The 27,949-nt window shown below is 42.2% G+C and overlaps 1 protein-coding gene across 1 annotated transcript in view; it reads right to left on the reverse strand.

Annotated features, from left to right (window-relative positions):
- Positions 1 to 1,693: 1,693 nt before the first annotated feature.
- Positions 1,694 to 27,949, reverse strand: part of IL31RA (interleukin 31 receptor A) — a 45,397-nt gene continuing 19,141 nt past the window's right edge. The window contains exons 4-13 of the mRNA XM_072958935.1: positions 25,744 to 25,909; positions 19,494 to 19,573; positions 16,748 to 16,964; positions 11,375 to 11,557; positions 10,375 to 10,476; positions 9,405 to 9,551; positions 7,458 to 7,598; positions 5,441 to 5,534; positions 4,560 to 4,641; positions 1,694 to 2,936 (exon numbers count right to left, since the gene is read on the reverse strand). Coding sequence (XP_072815036.1) covers positions 2,490 to 2,936; positions 4,560 to 4,641; positions 5,441 to 5,534; positions 7,458 to 7,598; positions 9,405 to 9,551; positions 10,375 to 10,476; positions 11,375 to 11,557; positions 16,748 to 16,964; positions 19,494 to 19,573; positions 25,744 to 25,909 — 1,659 coding nt within the window. The 3' untranslated portion in view covers positions 1,694 to 2,489. The remainder of the gene's footprint in view (positions 2,937 to 4,559; positions 4,642 to 5,440; positions 5,535 to 7,457; positions 7,599 to 9,404; positions 9,552 to 10,374; positions 10,477 to 11,374; positions 11,558 to 16,747; positions 16,965 to 19,493; positions 19,574 to 25,743; positions 25,910 to 27,949) is intronic.

The raw sequence follows: 27,949 nt of genomic DNA on the forward strand, positions 1-27,949 counted from the left end.
GCTGACTCCTATGAGATTAGCCTGGGCATCTCAAACAAAACAGAGAGCCTCAATCTCCCTCACCCTCCAAGGCAGCCAAAGTAAATATGGAAAATGATAACAGGGGGCTGATGAGAAGGACAAAAAGGGATAAAAAGGGAAAAAAAGAGTTAAAAAGATAAAAAGCTACTGGGAGTGGTGGGGAAAAAGGGAGTAGAAAATGGGAAACATAAAGGAAAGTAAGAAATCGGAAGAAGAAATGAAACAGCAGGGCTGTGGTATTTGCAAACTGTCCATGAGATGGTTCGGGCTTTCACGAATGATCATGGGAGAGAGAGCAGAGGGTTACATCTTCATCTCTGAAATCCACTCACAGGAGCCATCTGGGACCTCTTCTCTCTCTTCAGCCATCAAATTCTTGGATCTTAGGTTCAAAAGCCTCATCCAGGTGTGAGATAGACAGGATTAGGGAGACAAACTCTGGGAACGCCCCTCCCCTGCCCACTTCACATAGACTTTGAGAAGACCCCTCAGCTGGAGGTGGCAGAGGGGCACAGGTGAGAGAGAAGTGTTGAGGGGTACAAAGCTAGAACCTCCTATAAGCTCACGAATCAAAGGCAGGGTGGAAAGAGCCCCATCTGGATCTCTGGGGGACGGGGGGCTCAAAGAATTGCCCAAGTCACCACAGTTGGGGGTGGGGGAGGTATCAGTGCAGAAAGAGCCCACTACAACCAGAAATCCAGTGTATCCCTTTTGTTTGGTCCCCTTCTGCTCCCAGGATACAGGGTCCCTAGTACCGTGCCCAGGCCTCCCTCATTCCTTGGTTGATAAGTAGTCACTGTTCTGTAAACTAAGAGTGATGAATTTGGGGGGCAGGGGGTGCTGTAGACATGAGATTTAATGAGGAGAGAGCTTTGGGAAAGCATCCCCCAACTCGTGCCCACAGTAAGGATGCGGCCGTTGGCTGAGGAAAGTGGCAGGTGACTTGACAGGGACAGGTGGGGCCAAAGGCACCTCCCAAGACCAACTCTGGGCAGACAACAAACCAGAGACAAAGCCTGCGCTTCTCTGAATGTCTTCCGGCGCTCAGAGCCAGTGCCAGGGTGGATGGGGCGTCAAAATTCCGAATGTGAATGAGTTACATACCCAAAGCGACAGAAATCACCAAATCGAGCTGTGGTTACTTCAAAAGGTCAGGGGCTTTGACTAGAAATTAGTTTGGGTTATAGAAAGTAAGGCAATGGTTTGCAAGTCTGAGCCAGTGGCTCATGAAGTTTGTGCCGCTACATACACACTGACTTCTCAAACTCTCCCAGGAGAAAACCATTGTCAGCCTTTCCCTCTCGCAAGTGCCTGGCCCGCTGCTCCCAGCTGCCCCATCTCACCAGGCTCTCAGCAGCCTCCCCCAATGGCCAGAAGAGACACAGCTGCACGTTAGGAAGTCATCTGATGTCACTGTGGTCAGGGTGCCAGCCCTAAGTTCCAAGGTGCTGGCAGCTGAATCCCACCATCAGCACCTATGCTAAAGGCTCCACTAACTGAGCCTTGCCGGGTGAAGGCAGAGGAGCCCTGTGGTGGAGCAGCAGAGTTGCTAAGCATTGCATGTCCCCAGGTCCTGCACAGCTGCTTCTGGGAAGAGGTCTTTGTAGGGTGTGTCCCTGGGATCTGAGCTACCTTGAGGGGTCGGACAGAGTCCCTGTAAAAAGCCACGGCAGTCTTTGGTGCTTTTCTATTCCCAGGCTTGGGTACAAGACAGAGGGGCAGCGAGGGCCTCCGGATACGGTTTCCAGGGCTGGGCAATGGCCTGGAGGGTGAGGCAGACGTGCTGGCCCAGGGAGAGTCCATTCCTGTGCCCTGCTGAGGCCCTCCCTCATTCCTCCATCCAATGTGGAGTGGGCCAAGGGAGATTTAAAGAAGATAAAGAGGAATTTCAGGTGTGCCATCAGGAAGGCCCCAGCACTTCCCGCCCCATGTTGAGAGAGAAGCATAAGCTCTGACGTGATGTCGGTGCTACCCTAGAGGTGGAGCCTGGAGCCTGGGAGGTCAAGTTGAAGGGAGAGAACCCTCACCTCCCACCAGACCACACAACGCCGACTAAACAATTGTCTTCCGGCAACGGGCAGAGTCTCTCCTGAAGCCGTGAGGAGCAACCCCAGCAAAGGCTGCGCCCACGGCCCAATTCTTAGGGAAGACCAGATTTATCCACCTCCAGGACCCATCACCCCTCCAAGTCAATCTGTCATAGGCCTCAGTGAGAGCTCGCTATCTGAACAAAAGAAAATAAATGGCTTTTTCTCTGCAAAGTGCTCAGGCTGGTCACCATCCTTTCTTCTCAAGCAAGCTACATGTTCGTGCCGACCAAGCTCAAAAAGCCGCTCGGGGCTGTGCGAGGCTCCAACACAAGCAGGACGGGGAAACACCAAGGCAGCTCTTCTAGGCAAGTCCTGATACCATCTCTCTGCAAGAGTCACCCACACTGACGTGAAAAGGGATTCAAGCCACGGCAGCTCTTAGAATTCTCTTTGAGTTTGGTCTGGAAGTTTTTCAGACACGAGAAATTCTCTGGCTGTCACTGAATTTTTCAAGTATGGATTTGGTGCTCCTTCCTCGCAGAGATGGTCTGGCCCTAAACTTTGGGCAGAGGGGAGAAGTTGCTCTCTGACTTCTGAGCTGCTTCCCTCTGGCATTCCGGAACACGGGTGTTGGAACTTTTCCGGTGGGATCTCAGGTGAAAAGGGGGGACAATAAGGCCTATAGGGAGAGGTCACGTATTCATTCTCTTCCCCTCCCCAGATGCTTTCCTGACCCTTTCCACGCTCCTCTGTGGAAACCTCTTCCAGAAAAATCTCAAAGTTCACCACCAACTTGTCAATAAGGTCACTGGAGGCAGAACGTGGTTTTAGAATCCTGTCTTCTGTGTTCACAGAGTCATCAAACTCCTTCAGATTTAGCTTACCCTGGAAAAGAGAAAGGGACACCCCTGCAGTGGTCACTTGGGGGCCACATATGATGTAGCCAAAAGCTATTAGGCTTGGGACGCCAATGCCTCACCTCTTGACCAGCCCCCCACACTTCTCTTAGAGACCAGAGTGGTGCCCTTCCATGGGAGCTGGGCAAGTGTGGTCCATTTCCTGAGAAAGGACACGCTGTATTCAAACAATTTCTTCTTCTAGAGAGAGCTCAAGGCTATTTTCCACATAATCATATACTCACTAAATCCCAGTAGGCGTCGAGGCATCAAAATTAGAACTCTTACAGATGAGAAGACAAAATCATAAAGACAAATGACTTGCCTAACATCACCAGAAAAATCAAAGGTGGCCTTCTGGTAGGGGCCCTGTACTTGTCATCTTTGTATCCCCAGAGCCTGGCTCAATCATACAGTGAGTGATTAATAAGTGCTGGCTGTAGAGGCCAGATCTACAGATGATTCAAAAAGCATTTTAGACATCAGACAATACTGCCTGTGAACTAATTTACTCTCTTAGTAACTTTTAATAAGTAGGCAAGTAAATAGGGTGAGACATGACTGATAAAGGAGAGAAGAAAATAGAAATAGGAGTAACAAAAATTAAAATAAATAAATAAAAGTAATTAAAATGTTCATGTTAAAAAAAAGACATGAGTTGAAACAAAAGGTAATATTAAAAATTCCTGAGCACGTGGTGGCATGTCACTCCAGGACCTTGCTTCCAACGTATAAACAATAAGTTTCTACTGTATAGAACAGGGAACTATATTCAATATCTTGTAGTAATCTATAATGAAAAAGAATGTGAACATGAATATGTATATGTATGACTGAAACATTATGCTTCACGCCATAAATTGACACAACACTGTAAACTGACTGTACTTCAATAAAAAAAGAATGCAAAAAAAAAAAATTCCTGTATCAAGAAGTACTAGAAACAGTCTTTCACTAATGAGGATTTAAAGGTTATATTTGATCGAGGTTATTTCTACTTAACCAAGAAATTAAACTTTTAAAATTTCAGAACAGTTTTCAATGTAAGAACTAACAAAAATGCAGGTTTTCTACTTATGGATGATTCACTAGAAAACCCCATTGCCAGTTAATGTTTCACTGTAACTTCCCCAAACTGATTTTCTCAATTTCGCAGTTTGAGGCAGCCTGCCCCAGCCTTTGAATAGAAACCACATCAGTGTCCTTCCAGCATCTCCAGGTGGTCTCCAGATTAACTTGCTCTTGGTTGCTTTTTAAATGGCCTCAATCTTATAGCCCAGTTCTCCTGCCCTCTGATTAGACATGCAGGTCCTTAACGATAGGGTCAGTGTCTTCCATGACATCCTTTCTAGGACCAACCAGTCCCATGCCCAGCACATATTAGGTCCCATGAGCCTGATGAGTCCTTTTCCTCTTGTTCAAAGGATGAGGTCAAAGTCATTCCAGGAAAGCTGACTGCACCTGTCCTGCCAGGGACTTTTTAGCCTCGAGATCTCTTTATGTGAATCCTGTACAAATCTCAGCCCAGGACTGCCCCTCACTTCCATCACCCTGTCCACCACCCACAACCAGCCAGCTCAATGATCTCTTTAACAAAAACAGGAGAGTTTACCTTGAAATCACCTCCATGCCACAAGGCTATACTGCTTTCGGCAGGGTTGGGGACAGCAGGCCAACATAGCTGCTTCAATTTGCTAATAAGAGATAAGAGTTTAAAATAGGAAGTGAGTCCAGGAAGCATTTCACTTGCACTATATGGACAAGCCCAAAGAGTATGGCTTTGCTATAGGGATTGTATGGCTCCCTACTGAGTAAAGGAAGCCACGGCCTCCTGACAGGTACTGGGAAAGCAAAGCAGTTTGAGGGGGTGACATCGCAAGTCATCTACGGGACATGATGGGAAGAGACCTTGCACTCAAAGCTATTCCCACTCTTTCCGGCTCTCCCACCCCTGTATCTCCACCCCCTGGTACTGGTGCGGGGAATCACAGCATCACAGAGCCATTCCTTTGAGATTTATTTCCCAGGAAAGGTAACAGTCTAAGCCTTATAAGATACTCATACTTTAAAACAATGATTCTCAAAGTGTGGTCTCAACCAGAAGCACCATCTGGGGCTTGTTAACATGCAAGAGAGAAGCTGGTGGCCTTGAGGCCCCTTGCTGCTGCCAGGGGTTCCCTCTAGACACAGAGAAAAGACATTCTCCCCAGCTGTATGTTCAGGTGCTGAACAACAGCAGATAATGCCTGTGGGGCAGCTGGTGCTTCCCTGGCCTCAGAAAGACCTAGGCATTGTGCATGGGCTGCAGAGGGTGAAAGTCCTCTTGTTTGGTCAGAATTCTGATCTGCCATCTCACAGGGCATATAATAAATTCAATACATATGTACAAAATCAATAAATGAATGGACACCCTTAACAGTAGCGTGCCCTCTCCCACTCATGGTGCCTTCCGCCCCTGATTTGGAGGGCTCACACTGCTACCTATAAACTCACTTGAGTGCTTTGAGACCATATGCCACCATCAGGACAATGAGAATAAGAAGGCCTCCTCCAACCAGAGAAGCTGTAAGAAAAATCTCAAAGACACCTTTGGGAAAAGGACAACAAAAGTCAGTAGCAGGTTGAGCTCTTTACTTTCTTAATAAAAATCAAAGATTAACTTTTTCTTCCAGCAGCTTCAGCAAACATTCCTTATTAGTTTTCTTTCAACTCAATTCAAATTCATTCCATTTCTTTTCTCCCCGAGTAATACGGACAGAAACTGTGTTCACCGGGATCATCCTCCAACTTCATCCATTTAATAAACATTTTCTGAGCACTTACAATTTGCCAAACACTATCCTAGGTAATAAAACAAACAGCAAGAAGCAAAGAATACAAGATCCCTACTCTCATGAAGCTTATGTTCTGGTACAAGAACTCAGGCAATAAATAATATAAGATTATTTCAGATAAGACAAAGTGACAGCGAGTAACTAAGGTAAAGTGGGAAGGGGTTAGCAACTTTAGAGAGGTGGCAAAGGAAGACTTCTTGGAGAAGTGGAATTTGAGCTGATGTGAAGAATGAGAAGGAACCAGCATGAGAAAACATGGGGAAAGAATTCCAGGCAGAAGGAAAAGCTGATACAGAAGGCTTGAAGCAGGAACAACTTAAGGAACATAAAAGAAAGTGGTGGGAGATGAGGTCAGTAAGGGACAGATGACGAAGGATCCTGAAAACTATGGGAAGGAGTCTGGATTTTACTTAAAATACAACAAGGGGTGGGGGGGGTATGGCTCAGTGGTAGAATGTGTGCTTAGCACGTACAAGATTCTGGGTTCAATCCCCAGAACCTCCATAAATAGAATAGAAAAGAAAAAAAGGAAAGAAAAGAAAAATCAGAAGCCATTGGTGGGTTTTATACAGGGGGTCTAGGATTTTAAACTCTGACCACTTTGTGGAGAACAGATGGTAGAGGATCAAAGATAGAAGCAGGGAGATCTACAGTTTGTAGACCAAGGGTAAGAAACTTCTTGGCTCCAAGGCAGGCTCTTGTTTTCAATTTGACTCTAGAGAAAATTCCAGCAGATAATGCAGCTTGTGCCTAGTGTTGTGAAAATACAGCATAATTTTAAAAGATATTAAAGAGCAATATCAAAAAGGATTCCAAAAAGGCAATGTTAGCTGCTAAAACAGAGTATGTTTTCTATGTGAAAACACATGCTATACTCACATTTTCCAGAACCATGAGCTGTTTTTATTCTTTTGAAAATGTGATGAACAAGAGGCTTTCAAGAATACTCAAAGCAGACTCCTTATAGCTTTTATTGCAAATTTTGCAATGTTCCTTCACTTTTAATTTTCATTTTTAAAAACAGTATTAGAATATCCTTAAAATCAAGTCTCTGTCACTCAAGGACTTGGAAAAATTAAACTGGTTCTCTGTTTCTCCCATTCTCCTTCCTTCTTTCTCCATTTCCCATCTCATCCCATCTTCTTTTCCTCTTGAATATTCCCCATAACCATCATGTGAATCATATTATATTTTACATATTTGGTGTATTTATTAAATTTTTCTTGCTCCTGTTTTAAAATATAAAACCTGTCAATAGAACACATTATGTACATTTTTGCTCAAAAAAACTCCACAAATGATGAGGTTAAGTGTACAGTATCCTCTGACTCACAGAAAGAGGTGGCTATGAACTTGGAGACAGTCTAGAGGTGGGAGATGGTTTGGAGCAAGAGTGAAGTTGGCATTAATTTGATCCTTCTTTCCTATGATGATAGAGGATACCCATGAGGAAGAAGTAAAATGACCAGTCTTTCCAAATTCAGTCTCCATTTGCCTACTCTCCTTACTCCCTCCTCACCCATATGCCTTCCAGAAAGACTAGTGAGTCAGAGAGCAGATGGTTCTTCTCATTAAGCCCTTTCATTTGGCTTCCCCTGTGTTTGGCAAACATCGTCTACAACTGGCCTAAAGGAAATGCCAAGGAGACATTCCCAGGGACTGAAGGAAATACTCACTAATTGACAATGTCTTGAAGTTTATCTCGGTGCCATTGATTCCCCCAGCACTGGTGCTGGCCATGACCTGAACAGTGTAAGAGGTCTTCCGTGTCAGGGACTCCAGGTCATACTGAAGGATGCTGGCATTGACTGTCTTGGCTAAAGGAAAAATACAGAAGTCAAACACCAGAGCTAAGCCCAACTGAAAACTGTGCTTTAGCAGCACTGAAATAAGAGCATTGGAACCTGGACTTCCAGGCTTGCCCATCTCATAACACAATCCCTCTATCCATGTTCTGACTAAAATTAGCCTATCAAGATGGCTCAAAGACCTGAATATAAGAGTTAAAACTATAACACTCTTAGATGACAACATACGGTAAATATATACAGTCTTGAATTTGGTGATGATTTCTTAGATATGACACCAAACACACAAGCAGCAAAAGAAAATAGATTAAACTGGACATCATTAAAATGGAAGGTTTTTATACATCAAAAGATATTACCAAGAGAGTGAAAAAACAACTCACAGAAAGGAAAAAATATTTGCAAATCATATATGTGATAAGGAACTTGTATCTTGAATATACTTAAAAAAAACTCTTACAACTCAACAACTGAAAGACAAACAGCCAAATTTAAAAATAAACAAAGAGATTGAAAGGACTCTCTCCAAAGAAGATATATAAATGGACAACAAGCACATACAAAGATGCTCAACATCATTAGTTATAAAGGAAGTGGAAATGAAAACCACACTGAGATAACACTTTACACCCACTAGGATAGGCATACTTTTTTTTTTAATGGAAGATAACAAGTGTTAGTAAAGATATGGAGAAATTGGAACTCTCGTGCATTGTGGTGGGAATGTAAATTGGTGTAGCTACTATGGAAAACAGTTTGATGGTTCCTCAGTAAGTTAAACTAGAATTACCATATGACCCAGCAAGTCTACTTCTAGGTATATACCACAAAGAATTGAAAGCAAGGATTCAGGTAATTACACACCAATGTTCATAGCAGTGTTAATCACAGAGGCTAAAGATAGAAATAACCCAAATGTCTTATCAACTGATGAATGGATAAACAGATTGTTTATCCATACAGTAGAAAATTATTCAGCCATAAAAAGGAATGAGGCACTAATACACGCTACAGCATGGATAAGCTTTGAATACAGCGTGCTAAGTGAAAGAAGCCAGGCGTAAAAGACCATGTTGCCTGATTCCATTTGTAGGAAACACCAGAACAGGTAAATCCACAGAAACAGAAAGCAATTTTGTGGCTGCCAGGGGCTGTGGGATGAGGGTAAGGAAGTGACTGATTAATGGGTACAGGGTTTCTATTTGGGGTGGAAATATGTAGTGGTGACAGTTGACCAACATTATAGATATACTTAATGCCACTAAATTCTATACTTTCAAATGTTTAAAGTGGTAAATTTTATGTTGTATGTTTTTGTAGATATGAAACAACAACAAAAAAAATTAGCCTAAACAGGAATCTAAGCCTAGCCCAGAATTTATGATGTCAGGACATGGTAGATTCAGGAAACAGGCAGTGGGCAGTAGGAATCATGGTAAAACACCCTGCAGCAAAGTAAGTGCCACCAAGCAGGGTCTGTCCCCTCTCCACTCTCTAATTTGGGCCTTCCCCACTCTGGAATAATGGTAAGGAAGCTCCCAGGAGGCCCACCTGTTCACAGCCTGACTGGCACAATTATATCAATTCCTCTGGTTCCTACAGGGCTCTCAGGTACAATCATTTCACTCCCATTTGACTCTAAAACACTCAAGAGGCAGGTGCCCTTGGCCCCATTTTCAGACAAGGTCAAAGAGGCTAAGGGATTCATGCAAGGTGGCCAGGTATCAGTCATGGGAGCCACCCCTACAGCAGGTCTATACAGAGCATCTATCTGGGGCTTGGAGGTTCTTTCAACTTAGCTATAAGCTTACTTACAGAATTCCTTTCCATCTTCAGCTTGGTAGAATATGGTGTAGTTGCTGATGAAACCATTTCTTTTGTTCTTGGGAATCTCTTTCCATGTAATTGTGACTGTCTTCACCCCAATGTTCTCCACCTTGGTCATGGGACCTTTTGATGGAGCTTTATAGGACAGGGAGATAAACAATAAACACTGAGTCACACCCAGCAGATCCTTCTCCCACAACGTCTTTGGCCAGTACTCAGACCATAATCAGTGCTGGAGGTGGGAGGTGGTGGCAGAAAGGGAACTGATGGATCAACTTGTTCAAGAAAACTGTTGTCTGGAGCCATCCATCTTGAACAGGAAGAGAAGCAGTGCCAAAAACCAGAGGAAAAGTACTTTCTTACAGACCTCTCACTCTAATTTGGCACCCAGCTCTTTCATTCATATCCATAATAGCTCTTATCAAACATTTGAAGAGTATGCCTCCATGGACTACCTTTGAGTGACAGGATATATTTTCTAATGTTGAATCTGGAAGATGTTAACTTACAAAAAGATAAAAATGAAGTTTGAGCAGTTCACCAATAAATCCTTTGTTTATTGCTGCATAATTAAAAATCATTTTTTAGCATCTCCAACTTACAATTAACTCTGTAGGATCCCTAAATTGGTCTTAACTAAATGTTGTTTCTGTTTACAGCACTGTTTTTACTAAGTTTCTTTGCAATTTTTGGCAAGTTATCTCACCTCTCCGAGCCTCAATTTTCCATTTGTGAAACGAGGGGCTTGGACTCGACAACCTCCAATGGCTACCCCAGCTTTAAAGTTTAGTGAATCTGACCACACTTGTGTCAAACATACATAGCTTAGTATGAGCTAAAGGCGCAGCACAGATGAAGGCTACAGCAACACTGAATGAGCTGTAGGCCTTCACAGCCTTGTCTGAAGGTTGGACAAGCCCAGTGTTTTTTTTCCCCACAGGACCTTGTCCATACATACCACCTTCTTTGACATAAGTCTGGATGGAATATGGTTCACCCACTTGGTCTTTCAACATTGGATACACAGAGATGTTGTAGCACTGGAAAGGTTTTAATTCATCTGTTGAAAAGAGAGAAATAAGCATTAAGTGCAGAGTGCAGCATAGTAGGATGATAGACTAAGAGTTTTAGCCCTCGACTTACACAAGATATTCTATTTCTCTACAGTTTCCACCTCTGGAAAATAAGGAGGTTAGGTTGGATGGTCTCTAACATCTTTTCCAGCTCTAACATTTTAAAATTAATTCTTAGAACTAAGCCTGCACCACTCTGACAAAATGACAGAGCCACTCAGGAAGGGAGAAGCAAGAGAGCCAGTCTCTCCTCCATCGCTGATCTTGTATGATTTAGGGGCACTGCAGAATAAACTGAATCCTTCTCTCAATAGCATATGCCCCTAGAGAACTCAGATACCATAAAGTTTAGCTCTTCTGTCTGTCTGCATCCCTACATAAGCATGATTCTTCATATGGATGCTATTAAGTATTAAGAAATGTTTGGACTGACCGAATTGGGAGGGTAAAGCCTCACTTGCATGTCGTACATGGTGCAGGAACTTTCTCAAAAAGAAGGCTACTCCCTGTATCAGTCATGTGGGGAGGGAGTCTAGCTCTTAAACAAGCAACCAGAACTGAAGGAGGTGCCCTGGGTAGGACAGATGGGATACAAAATCTGGTGTTAATCCCATGATCAAGCTATCTGGGACGAGCTCTCTGATGGTAGGTGTTGAGATAGTGTTTTCCACCTGGAAACACTCCAGGTATCTGGTGTGATACCCATCACTTCTGTTCCAGCATTGCTGGGAAATGCCAAAAATTACACTTCAGTAAGCCTGCACTGGCTTGTCAAATTGTATTACTCACCTTTACAGCTTTGAAGCCAAGGTTAAGGATTTAAAAACTGATGAAAGTGAAACTGTCTCCTACACAGCAGGAATTTATAGGGTCCAGAATGGTTACCTTTCTTTATTGTCCAGTTCTTGGCCTGAGACACAGATTCCCAGGAAATGAGTGAGGGCTCTGAGTCCAAATCTGGGACCCACTCAACCACCCATTTGTCCACCTTCAGAGTGAAGCTTTGCCACTCCACCACCAGCTGGTCCTGAGTAAGGCAAGCCTGCATGGCTGTGATGCACTGAACCGCTGAAAGGAGAGAAAAAGACTGCTTCACAACTACCCAAATCATCCTCCAAAGTCACCAACTGCATCAGCATCCATTCATTGCCCAAACTGTAAAGAGGGGCGGAGTTCAGAATCTCCATGCAGCCTTTCCTGATGGTGCTGTTTTCACTGCTTTTATTGTATCCCTTTTCTTTACCCCCAACATTTGATGATTAAGTGCCTTTTTAATCTTTTGTTACCACCTCCTCCTCCCAATTTATGCGTTTCCAGAAAAGCATCTCACTAGAGAGCTGATGACTAAGAAGTCTTACAGGGTAGCTCTGGTGTCTCCACAAGTCAAAGGAAAGCAAGCCTGAGAAAAAGAATGACCCTCTAAAGGTAGAATTTCAGACACCAGGAATTCTGTGGCTGGGAAGCTGGGAGATGGTGACCCTAAAGTCATACCAGAGAGATGGCTTCAAATTTCAACTGTCTAGGCTAGCCCTACACAACCTGGTTATGGAGTCCTACCCTACAGGCAGTAAGAATTGTGTCTGTAGCAGAAAGATACAGACACCCCCATCCAAAGCACCTAGCTGTGAACTAATATAAAAATGACTACTTTTTCTGCAGGCCTAGCAGAAAACTCATCTGGGGAAATAGGCCACAGGATTTCTTTAACAGAAAAGTTGAACAGTGGCTTCAGATCCAGGATGTGGGATTTAATCAGAATCAAAGTGCTCCTTTATTGAACATGTTCTGAACATGCAGAGGAGAGGACGAGGGGGCCCAGGGAGGCAGAGAAGGAAGGCATGAAGGAGTGGGGTTCCAGAGACCACAGTGGGTGGCTCTAATCCACTCCTCACCAGTCGGAACACACCTGGACCTTCAAAACTGGCAGCCACAGGAAGTATATTGAAATGAACATCAAAGACAGTCCTGGATGAGGGCAGAAGAGGAGATGGAGTCCTTCAAAGAAACCAAAACGCCTCTTGAAGCTGGAAGCCTAGGCAAGGGTAGAGAGTTGGTCTTAGGGGACGGGGGTACAGAATCCTACTATTTCTGTGCAAAAAGCTCCAGTAGGCTGTGTGCATATTTAGTAGTCTCTGTTCTTGAAGGCCACAATTTATGAATCCTTTTCCTGAAGTTTGTGGGCCTTTATGAGGCACTCTAGTTTCTAGTTCTAGAAGTAAGGCCAGGTAATTTGTCAACCTGAAAGGGTAGTTCTGAGGAAGAGAAACTGAGGTGTGGGGAAAATGTAAAGCTGGAGTAGGGGCAGAGGCCCTGGCAAGAAGCAGAGCCAGGAAATCAACCCCACCTAACCCCCAGGGCTCCTGCTTTCTCCTCATAGCCTCTAAGCATCCTCAGTCGCTGTTCCAGACAGGCTGGAAGTCATTACTGGAGCACTGGGAACCTCACCCAGCCTCTTGTAGCTGTTAGTGCTCCCTGACCTTCTCAGATTCCCTCTGACTGTTTTTACATGTTGCCTGGCTGGAATAACTCTGAGATGTAACTTACACTGCAAAGTCCCCCTGCCGGGTCAAAATGGAACCACCCTCCCCAGGACTTTCAACTCAGATTGCACCTGTTATGAGTTGAATTTTGTACCCCTCCTTCCCCCTCACCAAAGATATCTCCTCAGTACTGCAGAATGTAACTGTATTTGGAAATTAGGTCATACTTACAGACCTAAGTCTTTAAGGTAAGATGGTGGGCCCTTAACCCGATATGACTGGTCTCCTGAAAAGTGGAATTTGGATGCAGAGACAGAGACACACATGAAGCTGGTCATGTGAAAAATGAGTCAGCGATTGGAGTTAGGCTGTTTCAAGCTAAGGAAAGCCTGGGCTTCTAGAAGCTGAAAGAAGGAAGGAAGGATCCTCCCCTAGAGGCTTTTGAGAGAGCATGGCCCTGCCAACACCTTGATTTCAGACTTCTAACCTCCAGAACAATGAGACAATGAGTTTCTATTGTTTGAAGCCACCCAGTCTATGGTGTTTGCTGGAAAGACCTGGGAAAATCAACCAGCACCTTTGGTTCAGCCTCCTCCTCTTCCTTGGCCTCAGTTTCTTCAATTCCTTTTCTAGCCTCTCTGATGTTTCCTAATAAATCACTTGTACACAAATCCTTAACTGAAGACGGGAGTGAATGTTTGTTGCTAAGCCCACACTCCTTCTCTTTACCAACATCAGAGCTCTGCGGAACAAGGACTAGGTAAAAAGAGGAAACAAGCCCAGGCTCTGGACCACAGTGGGTGTGGAAACGGCTCAATCCAGCCGTGAGTCAACCTCGAAAGACAAAAGTCCTGGGCAGCAGTAAGGGGTGCTGAGAGAAATGTTTCCAAATCAACATTCTACTGAACATCAACTAACTGCTTTCACCACTCAACAATAACTTTTTTTTTTAAAGACAATTAATAGATTGCCCTAAGGCTTTATATATACATATTTTTAAAAATTGAAGTATAGTCAGTTTGCAATGTTGTGCTGTACACCAGAAATTGACACAACACTGTGAACAATAACTTTTTGAGCAATTTCTCCAAATACAGTATACCCCCAAGTGTGGTAGGAGACACACATCCCTCCTGGGGGGAGGAGAAAGGGACTTTGACTGTAAACACCATTAATTTCTTGTGTTTTGCAGTCTCTCTGTGCCTATCAAATACCATTCCCAGATGCTGATGGTGCCTCACCTTTGCCAGCTGTCCTAGCCCAGCCTGAACTCTACCCCAGCTTGGTCCCACTGCCCTCCTCAGCCCCTTATCACACAAGTGGCTGCGCTTTGTTAGCCTCAGACTACTCCTGCTGCGTGGTGGCTAAGGTCTCCTAAACTCAGAGGGTATTCTTCCCAGAAGGAACCTGAATATGTATCTATTCCAATTCTTTGTTTGAAAGGTGGGAAAATGGAGGCTCACAGAGATAAATAACAAATTCAGTGTTACATGGCATCTGTGACCAGATTTCTAAGTCACTGTGTTAATACCAAGTCCAAGGTTCTGGATGAGGTATATTATACAAGTTTGGAATCTTGCACACCTGGACTTGAATTCTACCTGAGAGACTACTAAAAGCCTTCCTGAATCTCAGCTTCATCATCTATAAAATGAATCTAATAGTATCTACCCCATGGGTCATTTCAGGGATAACATTAGATTAACCTGTGTCATCCTAGCACCATGTCTGACAAATCCTAATGGATAATATTTGATAATTATACTTACTTAAATATTGTCATACTTATAATTATTATTATTATTAATTATTATTATTATTATTATTATTATAACTATTCTGCAGCTGACTCTGCTTTCTTAAACAAGATTCTGTAGACTATTACTTTCTTATATGTCTAGGACAGGGATCTGTAAAGGGGCTTAAAGGGCCAAATGGTAAACATTTTAGGTATTGCAGGCCTGTGTCACAATTATTTCACTTTGCCATTGTGCACAAAGGGAGACATAGACAGTATGTAAACAAAAAGGTGTGGTTGTGTCCCAATAAAATTTATTTGCAAAAAACATGTGTCAGGCCAGGTTTGGCCCACAAGCTATAGTTTGCCTACACCTGGTTTGGGACCATTAAAGCCGATGATTACACCGATGTTCATGACACAAAACAAGGAGCTTCAGAATTAGAAAAAAAAACAACAAAAAGCCCTAGGTGAATTTAGCATAATCTTAGTTAAAGTATATTACATAGTATTTTTAAAGTTGATAACCCATGCAAAATAGAAATGTAATTAGAAGTTTTATTAAGAATGATAATAATAATTAACACTAGACAAAGCACTTTACATATACAATCTCATTTAATCCTCACAATAGCTCAATGAGATACATATTACTAAATAATAGCCCATCTTACAAGTAGCTAAGGTTTAGAAAGTTTAGATAATTTGCCCAAAGTTTATGCAGGAAAGATTTAAACCCAAGGCTGCTAGACTCCAAAGCCTATGTTTTTATCCCCTACTCTTCACTGTCTCCCACTATGGAGTCACACCAGAAAACAGATTACTATTCAGCAATACCTCTATTAACAAAGAATGTGTACTCAGTGACATATGCATTTGTCAGAAACTTCATCACTGGGGTATTGGACAGGCAGGAACTAGAATGCCAGGAACTAAGGACTGTGGGGAATACTATTAAATACTAACTAAAATAATACCAAGTATAGCTCAAAACACACAAAAGTGTATATCTAGGAGTTCTAAAATGAGGCAAAAAAAGAAATGGTTAAGTTCAAGGAAAAGATAAAGAAGAAAGCACAGGCAGACAAGCCTAGACCTGGAGGTATAAATCTCAGAACCACTCTAGGTCTAAGAAATAGAGAGAGATGGAGAATTGGAGAGTGCATATCCCAGCTATGGTGTGTTTCAACAAATAGTTACTGAGTAAGCGCCTTGTCTCTGCTAACTGCACTATGCCTGCCATAGGCATCAGAAATGGAAGAGGAGAAGGAGGAGGAGAAAAACAGACAAAAATCTCTGCCCTCATGGAACATGCATCCTACTGAGGGAGAGAGAGGTAATAAACAAAGTAAATGAGAAAATCCAAAGGATGAGAAATAGTAAAATCTGTAGAGAAAAATAAAGCAGGGAAGAGGAAATCCATTGCCTGCAATTCTTTGAATAAGAATCAAAGAAGCTATTTTATTCCAAAATAGGATATAAAATATGAATTTGCCTGGAAGTAGTAAAATGTTAAAAATTACTTAATCAGAAGTATAATTTTGATTACACAAGTTATTGGGAAGTATGAACATTAGAAATTTTCCTAATTCTGATAGTCAAATGAAAGGGGGAAAAGAAGAAAATGGGAGAGTGAGCAAACCAAGGCTGGATGTGGTCAGTACTGTGAGGGGAAGATTTTGAAAGAGAGGTTTCAGCTGCTGAGGGCAAATGTGGCAGATCTGACAGTTTGTAGAGCTCAACTCAGCTTCCAATCACTCAGACCAAAAACAAATACAAGCTGAATGTAGCACTTCTAGGATTATGAGTTTGTACCATATGATTTATGAAGCCTCTGATTTTCAACACAGGCTTTGTTTCAAAGAAACTATCTCAAGAGGCCCATTAATTACCAGAAGATAATGGTCTCCCCACCATATCCTAAAACATCTTCATTTTCATTTTGACTTGAGAGAAACCAACCTTTGAGAGGATAGGGACCACTCCTTGGCCAACTGGATGGAGCCAGGCATCTAAATAAGATGTTTATGCTATACTTACACTTTTCATCAACAGCTGGAATCCTCATAGTGGCTACTGGAGACTTTCCAAGAGAATTATAAGAAGTCACAGATATCCAGTAGGCCTTGCCTTCCAGATACAGTTCAAGCTGCTGGTTAGTGGTGTTTATAGTCTCTGTGAGGTTAGTGCTGTTTTCTGGAAAGTACCATATGTTGTAGCCAAGTGTTTTTTCCAGGACAGGGGCTCCTTTTGCCTTCTGAATACAAAGAAGACAAAATTTATTGCCAAAAATAAAGAAAGGCATTAAGATAGTGATGAATGGTGGGGATCAGGGGTGGGAGGTAATGTTAACTATTACGTGCTAAACTACAATCAGGTAATTACCTTTCTGGAATGAATAACATACCTTGTGCCACGAGATTAACCCCTCAGGTGCCAGAAGAGGGGATTTCTAAAATGGTCCCTTGGTACCAACCCTTGTCATAAATCGAATTCCATGAAGCTAAACTAGGGTGATGCCCAAACCAATGCAAGCAAGCCATCCCCCTTTTCCTTTTGACTGTATCTTTCCCCAAATGGGCAGAGGGGTATAAACTTAAACACTGAAGCATGACCTCTGAGACAATCCCAAGTCTCTTCTAGCTCTGGGCTATTTCTTTCCTGGAAGCATCCAGGGGTTGAAGAGTATCTGGGCCCTTGCCTTTTATCTCCACAATTCCCCCCCACCCCCCGCCCCGAGGAGGCAGCAAGTTTCTGTGGACCAGGCATTCCAGCTAAGAAGACTAAAACATTCAAGGCTGCCCCACCAGACCCAAATCCTTGGTGAGAAACGTAGGGTGACCCCAGGGGCTCTAAGCCAAACTCTTTTTCAGCCTTGAACCTAAGCCCACTAACCAGATGTTTTCCTAGAGATCAGCAGGCTGAGTATTTCCCAAGAATGATAAGGCTTTCCAGTTGTTGTCTTTCTGTTATTGATAACACACATCAGTGGAGTGGACTGACTGAACGTAAGGTCAGAGAGACTTTAGAAGTCATTTTGTCCCACTGCCTTCCCAGTTCAGGAATTTCCTTTACAGCCTCCCATAACATAAAACCTAGAAGGAAGGTCAGGTAGAACCCTCCTCATGACTGGAAGCCTTTTATCTCTCAAGACAACTTGTTCTCTTTTTTGAATAACAGCTTTAGACTCCCTTCTGAGTAAGATGGCCCACATTCTGCCTATGGAATGTGTATCTCCTAGGCCTTTTCTCTTGCCTTTTGAGATGGCCTGCACTCTGCCTATGGAGTGTGTATCTACTTTTACTTCAAACTAAACACCCACCCCCATACCTTATGGCCTCTCTGGCCTTCTGAGACAGACTGCACTCTTTGTCTATGAAGTGTGCATCTCCTTGAATAAATCTTTCATAAATAAATAAATAAATAAAAGCTTTATTATAGACATAATTCACACACTGTAAAATTCACTTTTTTTCAAGTGTACAATTCAGTGGCTTTTAGTATATTCAAAGAGTTGTACAATAATCACCACTATCTAGTTTTAGTTTATTCTTTTTTAAGCAACTCTAATTCTTAGAAAACTCCCCTACTGAAACAAAAGGAAGACCAGTCCCCAGGTGAGGGGGAGAAGGAGGAGGGCATTGAAGTCCATCTCACCTACTTCACAGGTTGGCATATTTGACCACAGGTCTGGCCACATATGGAGCTGGCCACGTGTGGTATTTGCCATTGTTTGTTTTCCTTCCTCAAAAATATATTGACAGAGCCATTGGTTTCCACCCTTGATAACTGAGAAAGAATCCACAGGATCTGGGTCTCAGAGATTTCCCAACACCCCTGGCTGTGCTTGTCCTTGCCTGCTCCCTGCTGCCTATGAGGGTGTTCCTCAGCCCCGGGGTGCGAAGGGAGAGGAGAAAGGAAGAAGAATGCTCCAACCCCGAAGTAATTGGGATTGGGACGTTGTTTGAAAAAGTAGGGTGATTTTTCCATTTCCAGAAGGATTTTAAACTTGCCTGGACTTGGGCAAGAATGGGATAACATGGTGAGTATTTCCTGAGAATTTTGGAAACACATTAAAGAGTTTTGGCATCTCACTCACCTACCTCTCTCCTTCCCCTCAGCTTTCCCATCTTCCCTCTCCTATTGCCTGGCTGGGTTTTTTTCCCCTCTATTTGCCCTTTTCCTGTCCTGTTTATTCCCTCTTTCCCTCCTTTTCTTACCTTCTCCTGTCATCTGCTTCTCCTTCCTCCTCTTCTCTGTATTACCCGTCTGGCTTCTCCTTTGGTCCTCACTGCCAGGTCTCCATCCTACAAAGGACCATTTGGCCCCTGTTCTGTCCTTGCACCCCACTATCCCAGTACTTAAGGGGACACATGTAATATATGTTGGCGATGACCTGAGGACACACTAGGAAGCTGGCCCCAAGTCAGTGCTCTCCTCCAATGTGGGGGTGAGGGCTATAGAAGTTCACATTGCCTTCTACTGGAGGCCAGTCAGTGATTTCTTCTCCAGAAGATCAAGGTGCTTCCTGCACTTGCACTCTGTACCCATCCCTACTATTAATGTTTCAGACCAAAGAACCAGGGTCTGTAATGCACATTCAGGCCATCTACACAATGACATATAGGATTTTAATGAGCTGGGAAACCATTCTGAGATCTGGGACAGAATAAAGCCTCTAGGGAATGAAATTAAGTTAAAATTTCAATTATCACAGTTCTTGGAGGTGTAAGAAACTAAGGTTTTTACACAGAAAGAGTAAATAAACAACCTAGAGGGAGATCACCTTCCACAACAACTTCACTGGCCTTCTTCCATCCACCCTGGCTGGTCTCAGGACTCGCCACAGATCCAGGCCATGTGGAGCTGCAAGAAACAAGAAGGAGGTGCTCAACTCAGAAGGGAGTTGCAGCAGGAGATGGTGAAATTAGGTGGGCTGCCTATTTAGAAAATGCAGTTGGGAAGAATTTGCTTGAGGGAGGAATAAGTGGAGAGTAGAGGGCTGGCAACATTGCAATGACCAATGATGTCTTCATTTTGTGGCTGAAGGACTGGAATCAAACAAAGGTCAAAAATAAAACTGCTCTTGGATCTGATGATTTAATGTAAGGTAAAATAAAATAACAATAGACTCCTTTGCAATATAATTTATCATTCAAATCTGGATTGGAATGTGATACCTTGTATCCTGTAAGATATAACACCCAACAGACATTAAAGCTGGGAAAGACACAGATAACTGATAAGGAGATTTATATATAATTTATGCCATATCAACTCCCCAAAAGCATGACACTACATACTTACAAGTTTATAAAATATCAGAAAGAATTACAGAAGAAAGAAGCAGAAAAATAATGTTTATTAAAAATCCCTCCCTGAGCTCTAAATTTAATGATGATCTTCCTGGCAGGATAAGTAAACAAGAATCAAACTGGTTGCATATTTCTCATGGCCTGATAAAAAGGAAACATAGTGATCCGTGTGAAGAGGCAAGTATTTTCTGGCTACGGGCACTGAATTCATAAATGGAATTTATCGTGTGGGTCCTCTCAAAAAAGATGAAGGCTGACACCTGCAATCAGAAATATGGCACGTGTATACCTCTCATGGTTGTCTTCTATAAAATGCAAGGGTACAGCATTAAACTTGATTTATGCATCTCTCTAGTGAACAACGTAACTGAAGACAACATAGTTCATGTGTTAGCATCTGATGATCTAACCATCCAGAGATAAAACTTACAAAAACAAGAAGAATTATATTACACTTGATCTCTAGACTGTATCTCTCAAATATCATGTCTCAAGGAGTTCTGACAAAAGGTTGCTCACTGGCAATTTATAGTTAAATCCTCTGATGTGGATCTGAAACTTCAAAATGTTCATCTTCTGATTAAACAATGATATACACACTTCAGTCATGAGAAGAAAGCAGAGAGTTCTAAAAAACTGTGTCCAAGGCTGGTGGCTTATAATTTGGAGAACTGAAATGTTTCTGACTGACACTACAGTTGACACTACTCTGAATCTCTTCTTGAGGAAATCAGATGGTTGAAATAATGTAATTTAGTCTGCACCACTCAGGCCAAGATCTAAACTATTTTAGTGCTGAGAGATTCTTTTCAGAGATCTCTTTAACTTTAAGTGATTGAGTGTTTTAAAGTGAAATTACACACTAAACTCTAATGACAACTTCATAATGTAGAAATGTGCTAAAGGGCAATTAGGGCAATAACCTATCTTGTCATCAATGGAGAATCACACTTCTACAGCTACTCTTGTAGCAGCCCAAGTGTGGGTAACACAGTCTAACTGTTAGGTTCTGAGTCTCCCAGTGAGATCTATTATAATTCAATATAAGTTGCATAGAAGGAAATCTGAATTATTTAGACTTTACATATGGCTCAGTCTGCATTCCATTGAGATGTTGTCTTACAAGTTCTGTCAGCAGTTTTCTGATTTCCCAAAGGTCTTTGCTGAATTGAAGACAGGAGAGCCAGGACTCAGCTTTCTCAGACAGAGAGCAACAGGCTGGTTTCGGCCACAACTAAAAGCCAAGGAGATGTGAGCAGAGACAGAGCCTCCCAGAAGAGAGCCTCAGCACAAGGCCGCAAAGACCCTAGACCTTCAGATGTGACCCACAGAATAGGAAAGCCTCTCACTCCGTCTCTTGCTTGCAGAGTCTCTCTGTTCCACTTGTGTGGAAGTCACACTCAGGGTAATAATACTGAGAGTAAAAGAAAAAATATAAAGGCAAAGTGTTCCTTATAATCCAGTTCCAAATATTCATCTGAAGTACAGACAGAAGCAAAAATAAACTGGTTATTAAGTAATGAATCATGCCAGTCACTTGATTAGAAATGAGTAAAATTCTCCTTAGATTTATCCCATAGGCAGCCACTCCGTTCTAGTAGATGGTGATAATGAACGAATTTAATTGGGAGTTTTCCTTTCACTGAGGGCACTACTTCCTGCAAATGTGGTCCAAAGAGAAACAGTCTTCTCAATGTAAACTTCCCACAGATGCAGGTTTTAGTACAACCATTGTCTGACCAGCATGTAAATCTACAATTATTACAACCAAGGTTCCACTGACCATGAGTTAATAATGGATTTGCAGTTTAATCAAAGAGGGAAAAGCAATAATCCTGTATTTGTGAAGAACAATATTGAGTTTTTCCAAATCTGCCAAAATATCTACTTATTCAAAGGCATTGATTATTTGGACAGATATAGTAACAATTTGCTGCTATGCTGTTTCTATTACAATCTGGAAATAAACCACAACCACCACCAATCAACACCTCAGACACCTCCTGCTGCCCCTGCTGAAGACCAACTCAAAGAATTGCTAACTTTTAGCAAGTGTCACTGTACTGAGCATTTTACCTGAATTATCTCATTTAACCTCCAGAGCCCTACAATTAGGTCCACCAATACCATTATCTCCATTTCTGAGGCACAAAAAAGTGAAATAACTGCCCAATGTCATAAACTTTAAAGTAATAAACCCAGGATTTGAATATAATTATATCTGCTTCATGTAGTAGGTATTTATATGCTTAATCATGGGTAAATAAACCTAATAATCAATATGCTGAAATCCAAAAGCAAATAGGTAGTGTTCCACATTCAACTTAGAATAGAAATCTTCAAACAATTAGAAAAGGTTTGAGGTGGTGTGTATTAAACAAATGGCATTTTAAATAGGGAGACAAATAGTTAATGAATTAAAAAAGGAGAAATTAGGATTTGCTGGGGGTGGGGGGTATATTTTCATCAGTTTCTTCTTAGATTCTGAAAAAATTAAGGAAAACAAAAGCAAAATTCTCTAGTGGTGACTTTGATAAAAGCTTATTTGATTTAATTAGTAAAAGGCACAGAGAACACCAGCTTCCAGTGTTTTGCTAATCAATCTTAGCCAAGCTAGCTGACATAATAAATCTACTGAAAGGATAAATCAATCTGGCAGCAAAACAATTGGATGAAACTGTCATTAGGGAGTTGCTGGATTGTGATGAGCTAACTTGACACTGAGCCATCAGGACACCAGCAGGTCACTGGAAAGAAGAGTCAGCTACAGGTAGAAGACCTGTATACAAAACAAGATCAGACCCGGGCTAGAACTCAGTCTCCCAGGTTGCCTGCTGAAAGGTGTGGCAAAGGGAGAGGACAATTTGTACAATGATAATGCATGCATCCGTCCTAATATTTTAAAAGGGAGGGCTCACCTGAGACACAGGGCAGCAATAACTGAGCACTCCAAAAAATTATAACCATCATGCCATTTTTATGTGCTGTTCGATATTTGTAAACTGTTATATTTGTTTTGGGACTGGAAAACTTTGAGATGATACCCATAGAATATAAATGTGTTCCTACATGCTGTCTATAATTTTAATCAAAAGTTTCATTAGATCCACACCTTGACTAGTTTTGTTTTAACCATGCATGTATTTTTATTTATTTAAAATTTCTATACCCATTACCATTTGTAAGGCACTATTCTAAGAACTTAAACACATAATGATTAGGGATTTTTTTAAAACTTCTTCCTGTACTGCTACAGCCTGGCATGGAAGCCTGGATGCCTGAATGGCACAGAAGAATGGAATCTTAGGGTGAGAAGGGCCTTCAGAAGCCATCTAGCCCAATTCCCCATATGTGGCAATGAATCCCTGTTGTGTAACTACATCTACCAACAGTCCAGACTAAGCATGAGCATCTCCAATAGGAGATACACAATTCAGAAAGCACCAGATTATTTCCAGATATCTGACCATATGGGAGAACATGCCAAACATCTGTTAATACCAACTTGGGTCTCAGGGGCAACTCAACCAGGATCCAGAGGAATAAAATTATATTATATGGACCAGGGAGCATAGAAGCTGATCCCACATGTTACCCGAGACCAGTGTGGCACTTAGTTGTAAGACTGACTAAGAAGGGCCTGAAATCATGCCAGAGGTTGAGGAGGGGCAGGGGCACAGATTCATAGTCTAAAACTTACACGTCCTACAGACAAAGTTGAAGCCTCAGAAGGTTAGAAGGATCAGCATTTTCATGTTTCTTTTCCATATTTCAGAAGATATATGGCCTTCAACAAGTATTCATTTAATTAGTCATTCATTCATTCGTTTATTGTATTAGGCTGAAAAATAGACCTCAAAGATATAAGTCCAAATCTCTAAAACCTGTAAGTGTTACTTTATATGGTCAAAGGGATTTTGTAGCTGTGATTAGGTGAAGATCTTGAGATGGGGAGATTATCCTGGTGGACCCTAAATATTATCACACAGGTCATTATAAGAGGGAAGCAGACAGATTTGACACAGCAAAGGAGAAGGAGGTAATGTGATAACACAAGCAGAGATTGGAGTAGTAAGTTTTGTACATAGGAAGGGGCCACAAACCAAGGAATACAGGCAGCCACTAGAAGCTGGGAGAGGCAAGAAAATATATTCTCCCCTCAGAGTCTCCAAAAGGAGACAACCCTGCCAACACTTTGACTTTAGTTCAGTGAAACTGACTTTGGACTTCTTACTTCCAGACTATAAGAGGAAAAAAAGAGTGTGCTGCTTTTAGCTACTAAGTTTGTGGCAATTTGTTACAGTGACCAAAGGAAACTAATATATTCATCAAATTTATTGACCATACTGTGGATCAGGGACTGGGCAAGGCTCTTGATTTACAGAGAAGACTAACATGCTGAGTGACCCTGAGCAACTGGGAGCTGGTAAACTCAGCTCCCTCACCTGCAAATGGGGGTGATTCTACATAATTTATGGGGCTTTTAGGCATAATACTAATAGGAAATCTGGAATCTATCAAATGTTTACTATGGGCTAAACATATCATTTCATTTGATCTTTAAAATAATATTAAAAAGTAAGTACTACTATTAACTCAATTTTACAAATTATATTCTGTTATGGAAATGGAAAATAAATAGTGAGGAGACTGAGGCTTAGAGATGAGGTATCTTGCCCCAAATCACTCCAGAGCCAGGCTGGGATTTATACCAAGCCCACAGACTCAAAGCACTGTTCTTAGTTACTATACCTGACTCAGGGCAAGCACTCAACCAATGTGCAATCCCTTTCTCACTCCTTCTCTCAGTATCATTAAAGATGTGACTTTTTTCCTTCTTTGTTATACTGCCAACTAAAAATTGGCACTTGCCATCTGCCTCTACAAGGACTGAATCACGTTGGTACTTGCCATCTACCTCTGCTTGGATTAAATCATAATCCACTGCAGCCACTGACCTCCAACACACCCTGAAAGGAGTTCAGGATGGAGGTCAGGAAGGAGGTACTCTGTGTTCTGGGAAAACTGGCAGAACAGGCCTTCAGACAGTTAGATATTTTCAGGAGAAGACTTTATGAGCCCAAATTCTTGCATCTCCTCATGTTTAGAAAAGCACTAAAATCATTAATGGGGACATCTGTTCTGGTGACTAGCAGCAAGCCTCTGCCTAAATGTGTGCTTGACTGCACGTATCCCCCTTCACTGAGATCACATATAATACTGATGTTCCCCTCTACCTCTTCAGAGCAGTTCCTCAGAGCTATCTGAGATGCTGTCTCCTGGGCTATAATCCTCATTTTGACCCAAATGAGAGTTTGACCCAAACTCTCATGTTGTGTGACTTTATTTCAGTAGACAACATCTTTACTTTTTATTTTTAGTAGTAGCTGCAAGGTTTACAATATATATGTTTACTTTATCATAGGATACCTTTAAATCATATTATACCATTTCATAGATACTATAAGAACTTTATATGAGGATTAAAGATGTGATCTTTTGCCTTGAGGGCAAAAAGCCACTAACATAACTCACGCCGTCAGAGAAGGGCCAGCTCATCCTGTGGGCTCAGGTGGGCACAGTGGCCCCATAGAAGGGGCCACACCGGACTGTGGGATCCCACAATTCCCAAGTACAGCATGTGGCAAAACCCACAAAGGCTCAGCTTAGGCCGTCCTAAACCAGAGTAAACAGCAAAGGAATTACGAGGGACCAACTTGCCTTCTTCCTCAGTTATTCCCCTTTTTTCTTCGCTCCAGTCACTCCACAGCCTTGACTCCTCAGTCACACAGCGCAGCTCTACGGCATACTCGGTAAAAGCCTGCAGCCCTGTGAGGTTGTATGCTGCTTCTTTACCCACTTCTCTTTCAGTGAAGTTGACTTCCACCTAAAAGACAGAGACAACCCTGAAGCCAGATGGGAGACCACGTTATCTTTCCATTTTTCTTCTCTACTCCCCAACCCTGTCTTACCCTTTCAGAACTAGTAGTGTTGTCGCTCAATTTTTAAAATATATAATTTTCATAAATAAACTTTACACACACCTGGGGACCATTAGCACCTAAACAGAGTTCAGTCACTCGGAACCACCACCCCTCCCCATTTCCCACTTCTAAGCCTGTGAAGCAGAGATTCCTGCTTCTGGGCTGGATGTGAGTGAGCAGAGTCTTGCTGTTCTAAAAGATGCAAGGTGGAGTCCTGGGATCCAGGGCAATGTGGGCCTCAGTTTAAACTCTGGAGGAAACAACAATGCCTAGAAACAAGGTCTCAAGGAACAGTAGGTAACAGAGACCTTTGCAGAATTAAGTTCCTCCTCATGTCATGGAGAAAACCCATGGACAAAACAAAGCTAAGTTATCGTGGATTACCTCAGGATCTGTAATGGGCAGAACTAGGATCAGAGCACAGATTGCCCCACCCTTAGACTCTTTCCCTCTATCTAAGTCTTCCATTCCAAATTATTGGTCTGCAGGTAACCAGTCAAGATGCTAAAGATCTCAGCAACCTGGATGTATAAGTTCATTTTGACACTCTCGCCCTGGGGTGGGGAGTGGGGAGAGATAAATAAATCACTTCTCCTTTCTAGACCTCAGTTTCCTCATTAGTAAAATTAGTATGTTGCTTTATAGAATCCCTAAAGTCCCTTATGGACTCAACTCTGCAAAAGAAACTAAAAACTCAGTTATGTATTTCTGAGTATGGTCATTGTTGCTGCAACATAAACTTTTAGCTGTTGCTTTATATACATTTATACTGAGTTGATTAATAAAAATAAACTGCATGTCCATTTTGTGAGTATGCACAATATTTCCTTAGAAGAGAAGGAAGTTCTATTATTTCTTATGCATATATAACAGCTGTGAAAATAGGTCCTGGGCCTAAAGGAAATTTGGCAAAATGAGGATGTGCATATGTGGCCAAAAGCTGAGAATCCCAGCTACAGATGGACAGTTCTGAACACCCAGCCTAGTGAGATGGTGTCAGAGCAAGGAAGTAGCATCCAGAGGTGGAGAGCAGTTCCGCTGCTGAATCCTGGGTTCCCTGAGAACCCGACTTCGACAGCCCCTGGAGATGATGCACTGGTAGAATAGGGTTGTTGGGACTATAACTTGGGACAATCCATCATCTCTGGGAAACTAGCCTCCCCAATTTACCTTATGGGTAAAACCAGTTGAAGCCAGATTAAGACCTTTAGTAGAAGTCCAGCCACTTGGTGCCCTCCATACATAAATCAAAATAAAAACAATATTAATTCATAAAATGTGTGAAGATGTCTAAAAGTTCTATTCTACTTTTCATGCTTTAAAAAATATATAATAATTTGTAAAAAAAAAAATCTTTCAAATGTTTCCTCCTGCTTTGCTAGTGCTGTCAGCACACTCTTGGCCTACTTGCTGGGTCTCCTCGCATTTAGGTTCAGGATCTGCTGTCTAATGTTCCTGTGCAAGCCTGTTCTTCTCAGCCCTAGCCCCAATGGGGAAGAGAAGCTCTTGTCTTCCAAACAGACTGCCTCTAAGGTTCTTTCAAAGTGGCTTTTTGTCCAGGCTATGTGACTTTGGCCCTCACAGGGTCCAGGATCAATTGATCCTCCATATACAGGCTTAAACCTAAAACTTCCCCAACTCAACGCAAGAAATAGTCTCAGACCAAAACACTAATTAACTTTATCAGGTTTGTTTCTAATAATCTATACTTGTGCCAAATCCTAGCTTATTCAAAGTGTTTGTATCTTAAGAGATGAGTCAGAAATTTTGGAGCAGAGCCTGAATCAAACCCTTAAAACAGTCTTGAGAGCCTTTTGTAGAGTGTTCACATGGTTCCATTTTATAAAGGTGGAAATTCTTGACACTAGGGCCACAGGAAGGCGGTTTGCAGGCTAAAGTATGGTCAAATGAATGACTGAACTTGGAGTCAGAAAACCTGGGCT

This window comes from Vicugna pacos, chromosome 3 (genome assembly GCF_048564905.1).
Source record: "Vicugna pacos chromosome 3, VicPac4, whole genome shotgun sequence".
Classification (NCBI taxonomy): domain Eukaryota; kingdom Metazoa; phylum Chordata; class Mammalia; order Artiodactyla; family Camelidae; genus Vicugna; species Vicugna pacos.